The sequence below is a fragment of the Schistocerca piceifrons genome, chromosome 3 (genome assembly GCF_021461385.2).
Source record: "Schistocerca piceifrons isolate TAMUIC-IGC-003096 chromosome 3, iqSchPice1.1, whole genome shotgun sequence".
In the NCBI taxonomy this organism is placed as follows: domain Eukaryota; kingdom Metazoa; phylum Arthropoda; class Insecta; order Orthoptera; family Acrididae; genus Schistocerca; species Schistocerca piceifrons.
In genome coordinates, this window is record NC_060140.1 from 647528045 (window position 1) to 647547503 (window position 19459).

The 19459-nt window shown below is 41.8% G+C and overlaps 1 protein-coding gene across 4 annotated transcripts in view; it reads right to left on the bottom strand.

Moving 5' to 3' along the window:
* The window catches only part of LOC124787615 (protein LSM14 homolog A), a 190009-nt gene that overhangs the window by 38407 nt on the left and 132143 nt on the right, over positions 1–19459 (bottom strand). For all 4 annotated transcript variants that reach the window (XM_047254375.1, XM_047254374.1, XM_047254373.1 and 1 more), the window contains exon 7: positions 16023–16293. In XM_047254375.1, the coding sequence (XP_047110331.1) occupies positions 16023–16293 (271 nt within the window). The remainder of the gene's footprint in view (positions 1–16022; positions 16294–19459) is intronic.

The window sequence follows — 19459 nt, forward strand, 5'->3', positions numbered from 1 at the left end:
AAGGAGGAGGAGAAGAAGGCAAGGAGAAGAAGGCAAGGAGAAGAAGGCAAGGAGAAGAAGGCAAGGAGAAGAAGGCAAGGAGAAGAAGGCAAGGAGAAGAAGGCAAGGAGAAGAAGGCAAGGAGAAGAAGGCAAGGAGAAGAAGGCAAGGAGAAGAAGGCAAGGAGAAGAAGGCAAGGAGAAGAAGGCAAGGAGAAGAAGGCAAGGAGAAGAAGGCAAGGAGAAGAAGGCAAGGAGAAGAAGGCAAGGAGAAGAAGGCAAGGAGAAGAAGGCAAGGAGAAGAAGGCAAGGAGAAGAAGGCAAGGAGAAGAAGGCAAGGAGAAGAAGGCAAGGAGAAGAAGGCAAGGAGAAGAAGGCAAGGAGAAGAAGGCAAGGAGAAGAAGGCAAGGAGAAGAAGGCAAGGAGAAGGAGACAAGGAGAAGGAGACAAGGAGAAGGAGACAAGGAGAAGGAGACAAGGAGAAGGAGACAAGGAGAAGGAGACAAGGAGAAGGAGACAAGGAGAAGGAGACAAGGAGAAGGAGACAAGGAGAAGGAGACAAGGAGAAGGAGACAAGGAGAAGGAGACAAGGAGAAGGAGACAAGGAGAAGGAGACAAGGAGAAGGAGACAAGGAGAAGGAGACAAGGAGAAGGAGACAAGGAGAAGGAGACAAGGAGAAGGAGACAAGGAGAAGGAGACAAGGAGAAGGAGACAAGGAGAAGGAGACAAGGAGAAGGAGACAAGGAGAAGGAGACAAGGAGAAGGAGACAAGGAGAAGGAGACAAGGAGAAGGAGACAAGGAGAAGGAGACAAGGAGAAGGAGACAAGGAGAAGGAGACAAGGAGAAGGAGACAAGGAGAAGGAGACAAGGAGAAGGAGACAAGGAGAAGGAGACAAGGAGAAGGAGACAAGGAGAAGGAGACAAGGAGAAGGAGACAAGGAGAAGGAGACAAGGAGAAGGAGACAAGGAGAAGGAGACAAGGAGAAGGAGACAAGGAGAAGGAGACAAGGAGAAGGAGACAAGGAGAAGGAGACAAGGAGAAGGAGACAAGGAGAAGGAGACAAGGAGAAGGAGACAAGGAGAAGGAGACAAGGAGAAGAAGACAAGGAGAAGAAGACAAGGAGAAGAAGACAAGGAGAAGAAGACAAGGAGAAGAAGACAAGGAGAAGAAGACAAGGAGAAGAAGACAAGGAGAAGAAGACAAGGAGAAGAAGACAAGGAGAAGAAGACAAGGAGAAGAAGACAAGGAGAAGAAGACAAGGAGAAGAAGACAAGGAGAAGAAGACAAGGAGAAGAAGACAAGGAGAAGAAGACAAGGAGAAGAAGACAAGGAGAAGAAGACAAGGAGAAGAAGACAAGGAGAAGAAGACAAGGAGAAGAAGACAAGGAGAAGAAGACAAGGAGAAGAAGACAAGGAGAAGAAGACAAGGAGAAGAAGACAAGGAGAAGAAGACAAGGAGAAGAAGACAAGGAGAAGAAGACAAGGAGAAGAAGACAAGGAGAAGAAGACAAGGAGAAGAAGACAAGGAGAAGAAGACAAGGAGAAGAAGACAAGGAGAAGAAGACAAGGAGAAGAAGACAAGGAGAAGAAGACAAGGAGAAGAAGACAAGGAGAAGAAGACAAGGAGAAGAAGACAAGGAGAAGAAGACAAGGAGAAGAAGACAAGGAGAAGAAGACAAGGAGAAGAAGACAAGGAGAAGAAGACAAGGAGAAGAAGACAAGGAGAAGAAGACAAGGAGAAGAAGACAAGGAGAAGAAGACAAGGAGAAGAAGACAAGGAGAAGAAGACAAGGAGAAGAAGACAAGGAGAAGAAGACAAGGAGAAGAAGACAAGGAGAAGAAGACAAGGAGAAGAAGACAAGGAGAAGAAGACAAGGAGAAGAAGACAAGGAGAAGAAGACAAGGAGAAGAAGACAAGGAGAAGAAGACAAGGAGAAGAAGACAAGGAGAAGAAGACAAGGAGAAGAAGACAAGGAGAAGAAGACAAGGAGAAGAAGACAAGGAGAAGAAGACAAGGAGAAGAAGACAAGGAGAAGAAGACAAGGAGAAGAAGACAAGGAGAAGAAGACAAGGAGAAGAAGACAAGGAGAAGAAGACAAGGAGAAGAAGACAAGGAGAAGAAGACAAGGAGAAGAAGACAAGGAGAAGAAGACAAGGAGAAGAAGACAAGGAGAAGAAGACAAGGAGAAGAAGACAAGGAGAAGAAGACAAGGAGAAGAAGACAAGGAGAAGAAGACAAGGAGAAGAAGACAAGGAGAAGAAGACAAGGAGAAGAAGACAAGGAGAAGAAGACAAGGAGAAGAAGACAAGGAGAAGAAGACAAGGAGAAGAAGACAAGGAGAAGAAGACAAGGAGAAGAAGACAAGGAGAAGAAGACAAGGAGAAGAAGACAAGGAGAAGAAGACAAGGAGAAGAAGACAAGGAGAAGAAGACAAGGAGAAGAAGACAAGGAGAAGAAGACAAGGAGAAGAAGACAAGGAGAAGAAGACAAGGAGAAGAAGACAAGGAGAAGAAGACAAGGAGAAGAAGACAAGGAGAAGAAGACAAGGAGAAGAAGACAAGGAGAAGAAGACAAGGAGAAGAAGACAAGGAGAAGAAGACAAGGAGAAGAAGACAAGGAGAAGAAGACAAGGAGAAGAAGACAAGGAGAAGAAGACAAGGAGAAGAAGACAAGGAGAAGAAGACAAGGAGAAGAAGACAAGGAGAAGAAGACAAGGAGAAGAAGACAAGGAGAAGAAGACAAGGAGAAGAAGACAAGGAGAAGAAGACAAGGAGAAGAAGACAAGGAGAAGAAGACAAGGAGAAGAAGGCAAGGAGAAGAAGGCAAGGAGAAGAAGGCAAGGAGAAGAAGGCAAGGAGAAGAAGGCAAGGAGAAGAAGGCAAGGAGAAGAAGGCAAGGAGAAGAAGGCAAGGAGAAGAAGGCAAGGAGAAGAAGGCAAGGAGAAGAAGGCAAGGAGAAGAAGGCAAGGAGAAGAAGGCAAGGAGAAGAAGGCAAGGAGAAGAAGGCAAGGAGAAGAAGGCAAGGAGAAGAAGGCAAGGAGAAGAAGGCAAGGAGAAGAAGGCAAGGAGAAGAAGGCAAGGAGAAGAAGGCAAGGAGAAGAAGGCAAGGAGAAGAAGGCAAGGAGAAGAAGGCAAGGAGAAGAAGGCAAGGAGAAGAAGGCAAGGAGAAGAAGGCAAGGAGAAGAAGGCAAGGAGAAGAAGGCAAGGAGAAGAAGGCAAGGAGAAGAAGGCAAGGAGAAGAAGGCAAGGAGAAGAAGGCAAGGAGAAGAAGGCAAGGAGAAGAAGGCAAGGAGAAGAAGGCAAGGAGAAGAAGGCAAGGAGAAGAAGGCAAGGAGAAGAAGGCAAGGAGAAGAAGGCAAGGAGAAGAAGGCAAGGAGAAGAAGGCAAGGAGAAGAAGGCAAGGAGAAGAAGGCAAGGAGAAGAAGGCAAGGAGAAGAAGGCAAGGAGAAGAAGGCAAGGAGAAGAAGGCAAGGAGAAGAAGGCAAGGAGAAGAAGGCAAGGAGAAGAAGGCAAGGAGAAGAAGGCAAGGAGAAGAAGGCAAGGAGAAGAAGGCAAGGAGAAGAAGGCAAGGAGAAGAAGGCAAGGAGAAGAAGGCAAGGAGAAGAAGGCAAGGAGAAGAAGGCAAGGAGAAGAAGGCAAGGAGAAGAAGGCAAGGAGAAGAAGGCAAGGAGAAGAAGGCAAGGAGAAGAAGGCAAGGAGAAGAAGGCAAGGAGAAGAAGGCAAGGAGAAGAAGGCAAGGAGAAGAAGGCAAGGAGAAGAAGGCAAGGAGAAGAAGGCAAGGAGAAGAAGGCAAGGAGAAGAAGGCAAGGAGAAGAAGGCAAGGAGAAGAAGGCAAGGAGAAGAAGGCAAGGAGAAGAAGGCAAGGAGAAGAAGGCAAGGAGAAGAAGGCAAGGAGAAGAAGGCAAGGAGAAGAAGGCAAGGAGAAGAAGGCAAGGAGAAGAAGGCAAGGAGAAGAAGGCAAGGAGAAGAAGGCAAGGAGAAGAAGGCAAGGAGAAGAAGGCAAGGAGAAGAAGGCAAGGAGAAGAAGGCAAGGAGAAGAAGGCAAGGAGAAGAAGGCAAGGAGAAGAAGGCAAGGAGAAGAAGGCAAGGAGAAGAAGGCAAGGAGAAGAAGGCAAGGAGAAGAAGGCAAGGAGAAGAAGGCAAGGAGAAGAAGGCAAGGAGAAGAAGGCAATGAGAAGAAGGCAATGAGAAGAAGGCAATGAGAAGAAGGCAATGAGAAGAAGGCAATGAGAAGAAGGCAATGAGAAGAAGGCAATGAGAAGAAGGCAATGAGAAGAAGGCAATGAGAAGAAGGCAATGAGAAGAAGGCAATGAGAAGAAGGCAATGAGAAGAAGGCAATGAGAAGAAGGCTATGAGAAGAAGGCTATGAGAAGAAGGCAATGAGAAGAAGGCAATGAGAAGAAGGCAATGAGAAGAAGGCAATGAGAAGAAGGCAATGAGAAGAAGGCAATGAGAAGAAGGCAATGAGAAGAAGGCAATGAGAAGAAGGCAATGAGAAGAAGGCAATGAGAAGAAGGCAATGAGAAGAAGGCAATGAGAAGAAGGCAATGAGAAGAAGGCAATGAGAAGAAGGCAATGAGAAGAAGGCAATGAGAAGAAGGCAATGAGAAGAAGGCAATGAGAAGAAGGCAATGAGAAGAAGGCAATGAGGAGAAGGCAATGAGGAGAAGGCAATGAGGAGAAGGCAATGAGGAGAAGGCAATGAGGAGAAGGCAATGAGAAGAAGGCAATGAGAAGAAGGCAATGAGAAGAAGGCAATGAGAAGAAGACAAGGAGAAGAAGGCAATGAGAAGAAGACAAGGAGAAGAAGACAAGGAGAAGAAGACAAGGAGAAGAAGGCAAGGAGAAGAAGGCAAGGAGAAGAAGACAAGGAGAAGAAGACAAGGAGAAGAAGACAAGGAGAAGAAGACAAGGAGAAGAAGACAAGGAGAAGAAGACAAGGAGAAGAAGACAAGGAGAAGAAGACAAGGAGAAGAAGACAAGGAGAAGAAGACAAGGAGAAGAAGGCAATGAGAAGAAGACAAGGAGAAGAAGACAAGGAGAAGAAGACAAGGAGAAGAAGACAAGGAGAAGAAGACAAGGAGAAGAAGACAAGGAGAAGAAGACAAGGAGAAGAAGACAAGGAGAAGAAGACAAGGAGAAGAAGACAAGGAGAAGAAGACAAGGAGAAGAAGACAAGGAGAAGAAGACAAGGAGAAGAAGACAAGGAGAAGAAGACAAGGAGAAGAAGACAAGGAGAAGAAGACAAGGAGAAGAAGACAAGGAGAAGAAGACAAGGAGAAGAAGACAAGGAGAAGAAGACAAGGAGAAGAAGACAAGGAGAAGAAGGCAATGAGAAGAAGGCAATGAGAAGAAGGCAATGAGAAGAAGGCAATGAGAAGAAGACAAGGAGAAGAAGGCAATGAGAAGAAGACAAGGAGAAGAAGGCAATGAGAAGAAGACAAGGAGAAGAAGGCAATGAGAAGAAGACAAGGAGAAGAAGGCAATGAGAAGAAGACAAGGAGAAGAAGGCAATGAGAAGAAGACAAGGAGAAGAAGACAAGGAGAAGAAGACAAGGAGAAGAAGACAAGGAGAAGAAGACAAGGAGAAGAAGACAAGGAGAAGAAGGCAATGAGAAGAAGACAAGGAGAAGAAGGCAAGGAGAAGAAGACAAGGAGAAGAAGACAAGGAGAAGAAGACAAGGAGAAGAAGACAAGGAGAAGAAGACAAGGAGAAGAAGACAAGGAGAAGAAGACAAGGAGAAGAAGACAAGGAGAAGAAGACAAGGAGAAGAAGACAAGGAGAAGAAGACAAGGAGAAGAAGACAAGGAGAAGAAGACAAGGAGAAGAAGACAAGGAGAAGAAGACAAGGAGAAGAAGACAAGGAGAAGAAGACAAGGAGAAGAAGACAAGGAGAAGAAGACAAGGAGAAGAAGACAAGGAGAAGAAGACAAGGAGAAGAAGACAAGGAGAAGAAGACAAGGAGAAGAAGACAAGGAGAAGAAGACAAGGAGAAGAAGACAAGGAGAAGAAGACAAGGAGAAGAAGACAAGGAGAAGAAGACAAGGAGAAGAAGACAAGGAGAAGAAGACAAGGAGAAGAAGACAAGGAGAAGAAGACAAGGAGAAGAAGACAAGGAGAAGAAGACAAGGAGAAGAAGACAAGGAGAAGAAGGCAAGGAGAAGAAGGCAAGGAGAAGAAGGCAAGGAGAAGGCGACAAGGAGAAGAAGGCAAGGAGAAGGCGACAAGGAGAAGAAGGCAAGGAGAAGGCGACAAGGAGAAGAAGGCAAGGAGAAGGCGACAAGGAGAAGAAGGCAAGGAGAAGAAGGCAATGAGAAGGCAAGGAGAAGAAGGCAATGAGAAGGCAAGGAGAAGAAGGCAATGAGAAGGCAAGGAGAAGAAGGCAATGAGAAGGCAAGGAGAAGAAGGCAATGAGAAGGCAAGGAGAAGAAGGCAATGAGAAGGCAAGGAGAAGAAGGCAATGAGAAGGCAAGGAGAAGAAGGCAATGAGAAGGCAAGGAGAAGAAGGCAATGAGAAGGCAAGGAGAAGAAGGCAATGAGAAGGCAAGGAGAAGAAGGCAATGAGAAGGCAAGGAGAAGAAGGCAATGAGAAGGCAAGGAGATGAAGGCAATGAGAAGGCAAGGAGATGAAGGCAATGAGAAGGCAAGGAGATGAAGGCAATGAGAAGGCAAGGAGATGAAGGCAATGAGAAGGCAAGGAGATGAAGGCAATGAGAAGGCAAGGAGAAGAAGGCAATGAGAAGGCAAGGAGAAGAAGGCAATGAGAAGGCAAGGAGAAGAAGGCAATGAGAAGGCAAGGAGAAGAAGGCAATGAGAAGGCAAGGAGAAGAAGGCAATGAGAAGGCAAGGAGAAGAAGGCAATGAGAAGGCAAGGAGAAGAAGGCAATGAGAAGGCAAGGAGAAGAAGGCAATGAGAAGGCAAGGAGAAGAAGGCAATGAGAAGGCAAGGAGAAGAAGGCAATGAGAAGGCAAGGAGAAGAAGGCAATGAGAAGGCAAGGAGAAGAAGGCAATGAGAAGGCAAGGAGAAGAAGGCAATGAGAAGGCAAGGAGAAGAAGGCAATGAGAAGGCAAGGAGAAGAAGGCAATGAGAAGGCAAGGAGAAGAAGGCAATGAGAAGGCAAGGAGAAGAAGGCAATGAGAAGGCAAGGAGAAGAAGGCAATGAGAAGGCAAGGAGAAGAAGGCAATGAGAAGGCAAGGAGAAGAAGGCAATGAGAAGGCAAGGAGAAGAAGGCAATGAGAAGGCAAGGAGAAGAAGGCAATGAGAAGGCAAGGAGAAGAAGTGAAGGGAAGGAGTAAGGAAGACTGAGGTGGTAAAGAGCAAAGAAAGGAACCAACCAAAGGAAGGAAGAAACAAGAAGTGAAAAACCAAAAAGACCACAAATAGAGGTCGTGGAACCGTCCGTCTCCGGACGCAGGCGCTAACTACCCCCTTGAGGGGGATGGACTCCTTTTAGTCGCCTCTTACAACAGGCAGGAATACCTCGGGCCTATTCTAACCCCCGGACCCGCAGGGGGGATTGTCATGTCTTCTGGGGTATTCTGTATTTGCTAGTATTGTACATCCACTTGTGATCTACTGTTTCTATTTGTTGTTTGTAAAGTATGCATTCATCTGTTGTGGTATTGGGATCTTTAATAATATGCTTGCTGTAATATCTGGTGTTTATTGTTTGATCCTGTATTGCAATCATGAATCCTTCCATCTCACTGTATATATTGCCTTTTCTTAGCCATGTGTTGGATGCGTCTTGATCGATTTGTGGCTGTGTTAGATGATACGAGTGCTTGCCATGTAGTGTTTTCTTTTTCCAATTTACTTTCTTCGTGTCTGCTGATGTTATGTGATCTAAAGGGTTGTGGAAGTGGTTATGAAATTGCAGTGGTGTAGCCGATGTATTTATATGAGTGATTGCTTTGTGTATTTTGCTAGTTTCTGCTCGTTCTAGAAAGAATTTTCTTAAATTGTCTACCTGTCCATAATGTAGGTTTTTTATGTCGATAAATCCCCTTCCTCCTTCCTTTCTGCTTAATGTGAATCTTTCAGTTGCTGAATGTATGTGATGTATTCTATATTTGTGGCATTGTGATTGTGTAGGTTTATTATTATTATTATTATTATTATGGGCTAGACACAAAGCATTAAGTTGCCCTTATGTAATTACTGCTGTGTGCTGTCAATTCGTTCATTTGTCTCTAGGCAAATAATGAAGCAATTTTTGGACTACTAGAAGTCGTAGGTACAATTTGGAGAAGACATTTTTTAAAGGTATTTAGAATTTGGTACACAAATGTCTTACTTTTATCATCAGCTATGACCAACACAAAGCACAACATGTGTGCAGTGGGTGAGCTGTGAGGGACCTTACAAAATTGTGGTAATAGTAACAACCTAAAAAAATTAGTTCTGAGTGAAATGAAATCATTTACTTTTTACCCCTCAAGAGGTAATTATCCCCATATTGGGAACCACTGCTCTAGATACTATCAACTTTAAGATGGACTACTCCAGACACAATGTGGCTATCACTTCCTGCTACCTGAAACTGAGGAACTAGGGACATGACTTTCGGAGAGCAGGTTTCTTTATCTAAAAATATAATCTTTATTTTTATTTGCTTCACTTATTGTTTGCACAATGACACATCCCCCACCCAAATCCTCTGGTGCCGACATCTTTCCTCTGTCTCCTTTTAATTAATAATTCTGGCTTAAAACCTCAGCAGAAGGAGATACAATTTGTAGACGAAGTTACATTCACTAGCATGTATGTTTAAATCTTCAAATGATTTACGCAAATCTATCTTCTAGCAAAGAGCAAAACATTTCCAAATTCAATGGTGTTGCTTTCTGCTGTTCTTCCTTTTAAGTTACATTATGATTGCGTAAAATTTAATTTTCCACAAAATTTGCCCATTATTTCTAACCTCACTAACCTCATTAACCAAATGGTTAGTAACATCTCTTCCGTGTGAAGTCTAATATCCTGTCAGCAGAATCAATTTTCACTTTTCTGTTGAGTGCAAATTTATGTTTAACTTCCTGGCAGATTAAAACGGTGTGCTTGACCAGTACTGGAACCTAGTGACAGCTACTCAAGCACGGATCGTAATCTGTGCTCACTGCTTCCCTTCCACCAAGCAGAAAATGAGATACTGGCAGAATTGAACCACTGATCGTGAGTCATAGTTTGGAAGCTCAGTCAATAGAACACTTTAATGCAAAAGGCTAAGGTCCCACTTTCGAGTATAGCTCCGGCACAGTTCTAATGAGCATTGTTCTGCCTATGCCCATTCTGGCAACACACAATATCCTGTTGCAGAGTATGCCCTACACTGTGGACATACTAGCCTCTGTTTAACCACATGTGCCATCTATATTCTTCCCCAAGACACCAATGTTTCGGGATTTGCAGGCAAGAACTGGCAGTTTAACGTCCTTGTTTCTTGTACCCACCTGGCCTTAATGTAATAAATTTCTACACTGTCAACATTTCTTCTCAGTGACTATAGTATAACCCCACATTTGCATTTCCAGAATTAACGTTTTCCTGTCTTTTACAATTCTTATCACTTCCGTCAAATTTTCTATATTCACAATGTTAATTTGCACCTGATTCTACATTAACGTATCAGTAATTTTCCCACAATTTACATTTTATAGAACAATTTTTGTGGAGGAAAAAATGGCCGATTGACAAACTGACGCAGGCACTGCATTGGCCTTCATATAGCGTTTACACATGTTACATGGTTAACTTTCTTGACATCTAGGTGCTCTACTCAGCAGATCTGAATCGGTTGAAGTCTGAACAAATCACAATTTGTATCCTGCTGCTGCCAACCACTAGTCAGTGTGGTGGTGGATGGGAGTAACTGTTTTGATAGAAGTTTAAAGAACATGCAACTTCTGAGGAACGTTCATTTGTTTCGAGTTGATACCAACTATCTTTCAGTATTGTGTGCTACAACAAGAAGTATCCTTCCTTTATTGTAGCCACATGGTTTTGGCGTTAACTTTGCCCTTTGGTACTTATCATATGCAGAGGACATGCATTTCACAGTACTTTTAACTTGCTAATATACAGTAATTTCCTTTATGGTTCATACATACACTGTAAATAGCGTCGTTTGTGAGGTAAGGTTGACATGTTCACAATGCTGACAAGCCTGTTCTTACAACTGACGTGAGTCAATTTCAATCTAGACAGCTACTCTGAACAACCGCCATGCAGAGAATGTGTAGCGCGTTCAAAGCCTTGTGTTAAATGATGGCAGTGTCAGTATTTTTTCTTGTTTTTGTTTTCTGTTGCAGTTTTGAGATTGAAAAAGCCAGTATTGCCAAGAGAGACAGGAAAACCTTTTCTATGGAAGGAAAGGTAAAAATTCTGCAAAGAGTTGAAGCTCAATGTGGAACACGTGTTGCATTAGCACAGCTTATAGAAATACCCATATCTACATTTAACACTATCGTGAGAAACAGACTATTTTTGAAAAGTGCAAGCAACAGTGTGCCAATTTAAAAAAGAAGTACAATATGCCAGCTATTTGAAGTATGCAGAGCTAGAAGAAATTACGAAGAACCAGTGTCAGGCAGCACAAGTGTTGAACATTCCAATAAACTGTATGATGTGTGAAAAGGCTGTGAAAGTCATTTAAGTAATTGTGACCAAGGACTTTACCGCATCTAATGGATCGATTGATAGATGTAAGAAGCAGTTCAATGTGGAGTATAAAACTGTGTGTGGCAAAGAAAACAGTGTTGACATAAAATCTGTTACTGAATGGCAGAGTGGCAGGTTACAGGAACCTTTGAAATTAATATAAGCCAAAAGATATCCTTAACACTGACGAAACTGGTCTCTTTTGCAGCATATTGCCACAAATAACACTTGCCCTCAAAGGTGAAAACTGCCATGGAGGTAAACACAGTGAAGTTCACCTGACAGAAATGTTAGGCATGAACATGGATGGTTCTGAAAAAATTAAACCTTTCGTGATCAGCAAAGCTAAAACACCAGTGTTTAAAAACATAAAAACACTACCAATGAACTAAATGGTCAACAAAAAAGCATGGATGGTGTCTGAATTATTCACGAATCAATTATATTGCCTTTATGCAAGAATGGGCAGTCACAACAGAAAATTTCTCTTTTAGTGGATTGTTGCCCTGAGTATCCCAGAAATTTGAGTGTTCTGATGTGCAATTAGAGTTTCTGCCACCAAAATGCAGAGGCAAATTACAGCCTTTCAATTCGGGTATTATCCATGCCTTCAAAACACACTATAGAAAGGTGATTGTGCAGAAGGCATTAACTTTGACAGAGACTGGGAAAGACCCAGCCTCCTTTAGAGTGACCATTTTAGATGCTTTGCATTATATTGCGAAGGCATGAACAGAAGATATGGTTGCCACCATCTTCAACTGCTTCTGGAAAGAGGGGTTCATGGAAGCCAACGAATGAAATTCGTGTGACGCACCAGACCTGAGAGTTAGTGACAACGGTAAAAATTGCTTGCTTCATAATGGGAAAAGTTGCAGCATCTGGTTGACAACATTGTACACAATGTTGTCACAGTGGAAATTGTTTCTGTTGATGATGTGACTGACACAAGAAAACGCTGAAAGTGCAGGACGTGACAGTAATAGTAAGACGAGGACAATGAGATTCCCTCATTTGCGGTTGTTAATGCAGCAATGAAAACAAAAAATATATTTCATCTGCAGATGTTGATAAAGTTTTCCACTGTGTTTACGAACTCAAAAACCAAATTGAAAAAATTCATCAGAAAGAAATTGAAAATCCAATATTTTGTATTTTTTGCTAAAAGGCAGTAACTACTGTACTCATTTGTTCATGTGAAATTTATAGACCATTCAAATTAAAAATAAGTATGATAGATAATGGCTTATTAATGTTTTGTAAATGTGTACTTGAAATTCTGAAGTGTAGAATGGTACTCTTCCCTGTAATCTTGGCTGTGAATGCAGACCAATCTCTATCTTAACCCTAACATCTATATTTATTTCGAAGTGACAATTTGGCTGCGAGCTGACCAAGCCAGTGAGTGTGAAATAAAGGCTGCAGCGACAGATTGATCTGTAGATTAGTGCCATATTTAATGCACTTTATAATATTTCGTGGACCTATGTTTACAAAATCAAGGACAGCTAGGTAAGCGACCAGCACAGTGTAGATCTGGTGAAGCCATTTTCGAAGCAAAGTTACACTGAAAATGATGCAGTTTAGAGATATTTTTAATGCAGTACAAATATGGCCTGCACTTTTTGTAGGCATCAAATATAAATACTAAAACTGCAAAGCTAAAGTTATGCAATTTGCAAACAGTTAAACCGACATGGCGGCTGCTTGGTTTGCATTATTTTTAGTGCAATTTGTGCTGAAATGTCAGTGAATGTCGTGTCACCTGCTAAACATAGCAAAAAATTCAGATAAACTTTATTAAATAATAAACATTCCCTAACAAGTGTTCTGTTGCCTTTTATCTGCATGCATCATATGGAACTACGGAAGCAGAAGGGGGCCCCTACACATAACCAGTAGATCTTAAAGAGTCAATTCCCAAATTTTACACTTTTCCACAGTTTACGCCATTTTTCAAGTCCCCTGGATAGTGCAAAAGTGAAGTTTTACTATATTCCTTTTCTAACCCCATTTTCATTTTTTTTTTTTTTAAACTGTATTTTCTGACCCACAATGCACTTAGCTTTCTATTCTTATGGACTAGTGCACAATGACGTGTATATTTCCCTATCTTCTACCTTTAAGCTCTCAGGTTTATTGAATCTCATCCAGTGCAGCCCCTAAACAATCTGTCTTTCCTTCTCATCCTGTCCACCAAGTCTCCCCTGATCCAGACTTCTGTGTGACTCTTGAATGCTCCACATTGCAAAACCTCACCAGTTCTTATCCTTCACTCCAGGGTTGCCACAGGTACTGGAAATCTGTGAATTTCGAACACATTAGAAAAATATCAGGGAAATTTGAAGAGGGAAGAAAAAAAAAAAAGGACTGGAAAAATCTCATTTTTGTCTCAGCACATGAAATGGTTTGTTTCCTGAGCTGTCATGCATCATCGCTGGCTGGGTGCAGCCGAGTACATGCACCATTTCCCTATTCCCTCATTTCTACTGCTTCTCCCCTCCCTACCACTCCCATCAGCTTGCAGTCATTGCTGCCACCACTTCTTGCAACTAGCCTAGCAGCTGCTTACGAGAGGCAGGGAGGCATGAGGAATGGTTTATTTGGGTCTGATTCTCAGATTGTAGACAGAGTGGCTGTAGAAGGCAGTCATGTGGATGAGTTGTGTCTCGAGTGATCGTGTGAATGTGCGTGTGCTCATTTTCTGACTAACAATATGGCTGAAAATTTAGTTGTGGAAGGCTATTCCCTTTTCTACATCCCTGTCTGTGAGCTTGGCAATCTTAACTGAGTTGCTACCTATCCTCATTATTGATCAGCATAGTATTTTAACACATTGTCTGTTGCATGGATTGATTACTATGGTCTCAATTCATCAACATTCTGTTTGTGGCTCGTGAACAGTTTGCCACATGAGGAGATTTCCACAATCGGCCAAAACCAGAGGCTGTTTCTGCGAGTATCTAATGCATCAGGCATGCCGATCTGAAGCCATTCAGTTCCCTTTAATGTGCAGCCCCTGCCTGTCATATGTAGTCTCACTGATGTGCCTGCAGGCCATGCAGGCGTGTGCATGTGTGTAAGGGGCATAACACAGCTGATTTTCATGGTTTATCCATGGAGCCAGGACTGCGGTGCTCCTCAGCAGACCAGGCTATGGGCAATGAATTTCAGGAATTTAAACTGTCTCACTCCAAGTACATTGTATAGTGTGCCATTTTGAAGACAATATCTGTTTTAGTACATTCTGGCACTTCAACAGTAATTTATATGTTGGAAAGTATGGACAATAAAAAGAATTGTCAGTCACGGGCAGTTTGTACGCTAAGTACTCATATTTCTCTAAAGAAAAAACACAGTACCTGTAAAATAATAGATATAACACAGTGGATAATAACTGACAATGTAGAAGGACCAAAATTTTATTAGTGGGTTACCTACAGTGTTTGTTCACACAATTCTTCCCCACTTTACACACTTCTTTCAAGAGATCTATTTTTTTCTGGGGCCATTTCTGAAATTAGTGAAGGCATTTTAAATCCGTCTCACGTCTCCAGGAAAATGTGTATTTTTGTCACCATATGTGTGTTTTATTGAAATAAAATAACATCAGAGGTCTTAATGAAAGACATACCATTTGGTTTGCTTTCTTCATCTAAAAACAGTTCATTACAAAGTATACTGATGTTAGCACTTCAGATTTTTGCTCACATCAAGGAACACCCTCTGCTTGCATGTCTTTTTGACATTTGCACTATTGTTCCTTGTACCACAGCTGCGAAGACATACTGTCGACTTACCTCTAAACTAACCCTTGAGATCGCAGGGAAAAAATCCTGTAACTTGTCTGGGAATCAGGGAAATATCAGAATTTCACTTGGGGAACTTGCGGCAACCCTGACTCCTCTTCCTTCCCCTTCAACCCTTCTGACAGAAGCAGCCAATTTTTATCCATCTCGTTAATCCTCTCCCCTGTTTTTAGATGTACATGTTCTCTTCCCTCCTACTGGTTCCATCCCCTTTCTGCTGCTAGTTTTCTTTTCTGGTTCAAATAGTTCAAGTATCACATATCTGATTCATGCTGCACCTATGCTATGGCCATGTGCACCCTTAATGTCCACAGCTAGAAATATCTATTTCTTCGTTTTCTTGTTGGTGTTCCTTGTTAGGGTGACATGGAGAACAGTGTTCATTGAGTTTATGCATGTAATTCCACACAATTTGTGTTTTCTCTTGATCCGTAACGAATCTTATCTATTTTATGATTCTGACAACATTAGTGTCTAGTACTGACGTGTTTTTGAGGTATTTCTAGGCCTCTTTCTACTCCTTTGGCAACGACCTTCAGTTCAGTGACTACATCGGGGTGAGGATGACCTTGCATAGTTAAGTGATTTATTTTGAAGTAACACTCTACGCTCTTATTTTAGAACTTCATAGTTATGTCACTTTTAAAAATCCCTTCCATAGTCTTCTAACAGAATCTTTTCATTATTACAGATGTGTCTAAAATGCATTTTTTAAAATCATATTTGTGTATGTGCTAATACTCACTGGCAGAGTGAGAGCGTACATTATTGAATGAGCTTATTTGTAACCACAGTCCTACACATAAATGATTTCAGGAACATCATACTTCAGCCCTTTAATGTTAGAAACCATCAGCTCACCAATACAAACAGAAAATAAATAATGAATGTTGAAGCACAGCTGTAACTTAGGATATTAATAAATTGAAATATCTCAAGACACAAAACAAGTATTTGCACTGCCAAAACATAGGCCAGGCTTCAAAATTACAAAACAACTGATTCAAAGAGGAAAGACATCTACTGAAGCAAATTCCAGCAGTATTTAACAATATGGACTAAAAAAATGATTGAGTAACTTTAACTGTGTGTTGGCTTCTGTCTCAGGGTCTTCAGCTGACATTCGTTTGACTGTTCTGACATTTTGCCAGCACAAGTGGCTGGTATTGTGAAAGCTTCACTCTCCATTGCCGATGGTGGACTTGAGCCAAGCTTGCAGCCGCAAACTGAATGCACCTAGCACACCAACGTCCAGGAAAGCCCTTGGATATTGGTGTGCCAGATACAATCTGGGGCTATCAGCTCGTCTCCAGTCCACCACCAGCTATGGAGGGTGAAACTATGACAATGCTAGCCACTCGTGCTGGTGAAAGATCAGAAAAATCAAATGTCACCTGAAAAAAACCAGGACAGAAGCCAACAGGTAGTTTGTGATCTAGTGGCCACACAGCCTTAACAAGGTTAAGTGAATGTTTTCATTGGGAAAACAGCGTAATTAACATCAACTAGCCAAAATCTAGTGCTGTGTATTTTATATTTCTGAGAAAAAGTAATGTTGCTAATCTCACCTATCTTTGTCTTCGCAAGCTGGCTCCTTAATTCTTCAAATTCTGTATTTGCTTGTTCAAAATCATATTCACTATCAAATTTCAGTGTTTTTCCCTTGGCAGTTGGTGTTCCCACTTGCTGACGACCCATACCACCACCAGCATTTCCCAATCCACCTCCACGGGCTCTGCTACGTCTTGCACCTGTTCTATTTCCCCAGCCACCTCGCTGCTGTGGTAAGCGCTGGGGCAAAGGCTGCATCTGTTGTGGAGCTTGTTGAGTTACTGCATTCTGTCAAATATAATATTTCATTTCAAAAAATGTGTACAATATTTATTGCATATCTTTTCTACCTGTAAATTACTGAACGTATTTACCTACACGTGTACAGGATGCTTATTTGAAATTAAATTCCTGCGGTCCTTCCAGTTTTTGAAAGTAAAAAGCATAAAATCTATGCAATTATGTTGAATTAGAAATTACATTATTGTCTCTCGAAATGTTTCCAAAGTTATCAAAGTTTTTTAGATGTAACCCATGAAAAATAGTTTTTTTATATGTAAAATCTCCTTTCCAGTTCTGATTATCCCAAAATTGAGGCAAGATTGAAGGATGGTGTAATTACCTTTCAATATATCATATTTTAACAATTCTGTTATGACTGAGTTAATTTTCTGAAGTTTTCCTTAGTATTGCAAATGTTGCTAGTGGGACACTGACCCTGCCACAGCAGCTGGTGGAGGCCAGACTTCCATGTAACAGCTAATGGAAATGCAGACAGACAAGGTATTCAAACTCAAATCCTGGTGGCTATACTAATTACACATGTTAGTCTCAAAGATGGCTGCCATCTGCCACTCTGCACAGAGCAGGCATGTCACCATTACCACCTTATAAACTATCCAAATAAAATCAAAGACATTTTGGGTGGTGATTTCTAACTAATATCTTTGTAGCCCATGTTCGAAGATCCATGCCGTGGTTCAGTATGCTAGCTAAACAAACAATTTGGCACAAAATGCGTGGAAATTCACAGAAGTCTTCCCAATTGCCACTGCTTACATATTTGATTCTGCTCCCTTGTACATACTTCTGAAAAGCCTAGCTAAGAACAATTACTGAGCAGATATTTAGTCAGAGTTGGTTCACCAAACTTTGCTCTAAGGATATCCCTTAAGTGGACAGAACTTTCGCAACTTATCAGCAAGAAACAAAGCTAAGTACTACTTTCATAATCACTTTCTGACTCGTTCTTTTTGCCTGACTTGCATTGTCACTTCCTAGTTTAAGTACTGCTGAGACAATTGATTATGAACAACCTTTTTATTAAATACTAATTTCAAATTTAAGTGATTTACTATACCTTAAACTTATGGTAATTGGGCTTAACTTCATCCAGGAAGGTGGGTGAATAACCCAAGCCGTGTCTTTATGATGTGTCAGGTTATACATGCCACAGCTCAGCCCCTTAAGCGGGGAATGCAAGTAGAAATTTTCACACTGTGAGCCTCCATACTGGTTGTATCCCTTCAGGTAAAACAGAACTGCTGTGCCATCTGTTGACTAACACCAATTAATCAGTTCTGTGTCATCCAAACAAGACACAGCCATGGCAAAAGTGCCACAGCTGCAAAGATATGAGCTGGTGCCAGTGCCATGGAGACTCGCCACTTGCATGAGTTCCACCAACAGCACAGCATTGCTGAGGATGAAGATATCAACTCTGCCTTTGCCAATTGCCATTTGAGTACAATCTGCCAATGATTGGATGACAACAGACAAAACCCTACTCAGATGATAGAAGAGCAGCTCTCCACACTGTTACAGACCATCGTCCAGGGGTGACAGACAGGAAACTGTCATTTAGTGAACTCTTACAAGTAAACAGACAGTAGTTGTCAATTGGATCAGCTATGTACTATGAAGTCTACCCACAATTATTTGCACTTAGCTGTTGAGAGCATTTTTTGTGTTATGCTACAAGCAGTGTTGCAGACTTACTTATTCGGCAAGTCACAAGGATAAGTAAACCTTTAACTCATCTGTGAGACTGTTACTAATTTGTTGCAGTGTAGTAGAACCTTCATTTTCCTATCCTGCTACTTGACCCTGGAGGATTGCTATATAATAGTGGCAGGGAGAGAGTGTCAGTGTACTGCACCCTGCTTCATGAACTCAAACTCTGCCAACTGTAACAGAGGCAACTCAGCCCCCACAGCAGTGGTGGCAAGGCTGTAACAAAACTGGCAACAAGGGTTTGTGAAAGTCAGAATCTGTACTGACTTACATCCACGATCTTCCACATATTTTGCATAGTCTTACACTGGAACGAATTGTTGCTATTTGCAATGAACTGATGAAAGTGTTAATTAGTATAAAAGACAGAAGAAGTGATCTAGATATTGAAAGTGACACCACTTGGAGCAAATGCCACAAAAAGTGAGGTACAGATGGTGGATAGTGGTAAGATCACTGGAGCTGCATCAGTGAAACATTTGTGATATGACAACTGGAAGCTGGAGGAAGGTGATACCTCTTAAGTGTTGAAGCTATATTTCAGTGAAACAAACATTGTTCATGAAAATTATGCTTCAGATTTTAGTCCATACTGGCTGTAACAACTATGTTGTATGTTTCTTAACTGGGTAGATGATGGTGCAAGTAAGCTTTACATTTTTGTGTACAATTTTATCAACCTTCCATTTTTGAACACACTGATTTTTTTCTGTATTTGCAGCAATACAAATTTCAGCTACTGTAAACAATGAGGAAATGCCTGCATTTGAGGAGAATAAATTATTCTGAAATTCACTAATTGCAAATTCCCCGTCATCAGCTGTATTAGGATACATCTACTATCCAATAATGAAATATAAAAATTGGTGTCAACCAGGACTAATACAGGTCAGTACGAACTCTCAAATTTCGCTGTTGGATATTAGATCTATACATACTACAGCAGATGTCGAGGAGTTCACCACCAGGGAATTAATTTCGAAGTATTTTGTACATCTATCTAATTTCAACTGTGTGTGTGTGTGTGTGTGTGTGTGTGTGTGTGTGTGTGTGTGTGTGTGTGTGTGTGTGTGTGCTGACACGCATACAATAATAAAATATTGTTCCAGTTCAGCTCTGTCATTTAGCAGTCTAGTGATAGATTTAAAAAAATCATGTAATGTAGGAGCAAACTTTTCCATTGATGGATTTCTTATGTTACAGAAACAAAGCCTGGCAGTATCCCACCCACCTCTAGGAGCAGTGTAATATGGAATGGAGTTTCGAGATCTCAACTCATGCACAGGATATTGGGGGTTCCTGGCTGGCCAGCTGTGTTACGGGTACAGTGGAATTGGTACAAAGGGTATCTGCCTACTAATGCTAACAGCACGAATTTGCTGCCTTGTAGGAAGAGGGATGCTCGAAGGGTAAGGGACCACTGCTGGCAGAAAAGGCAACT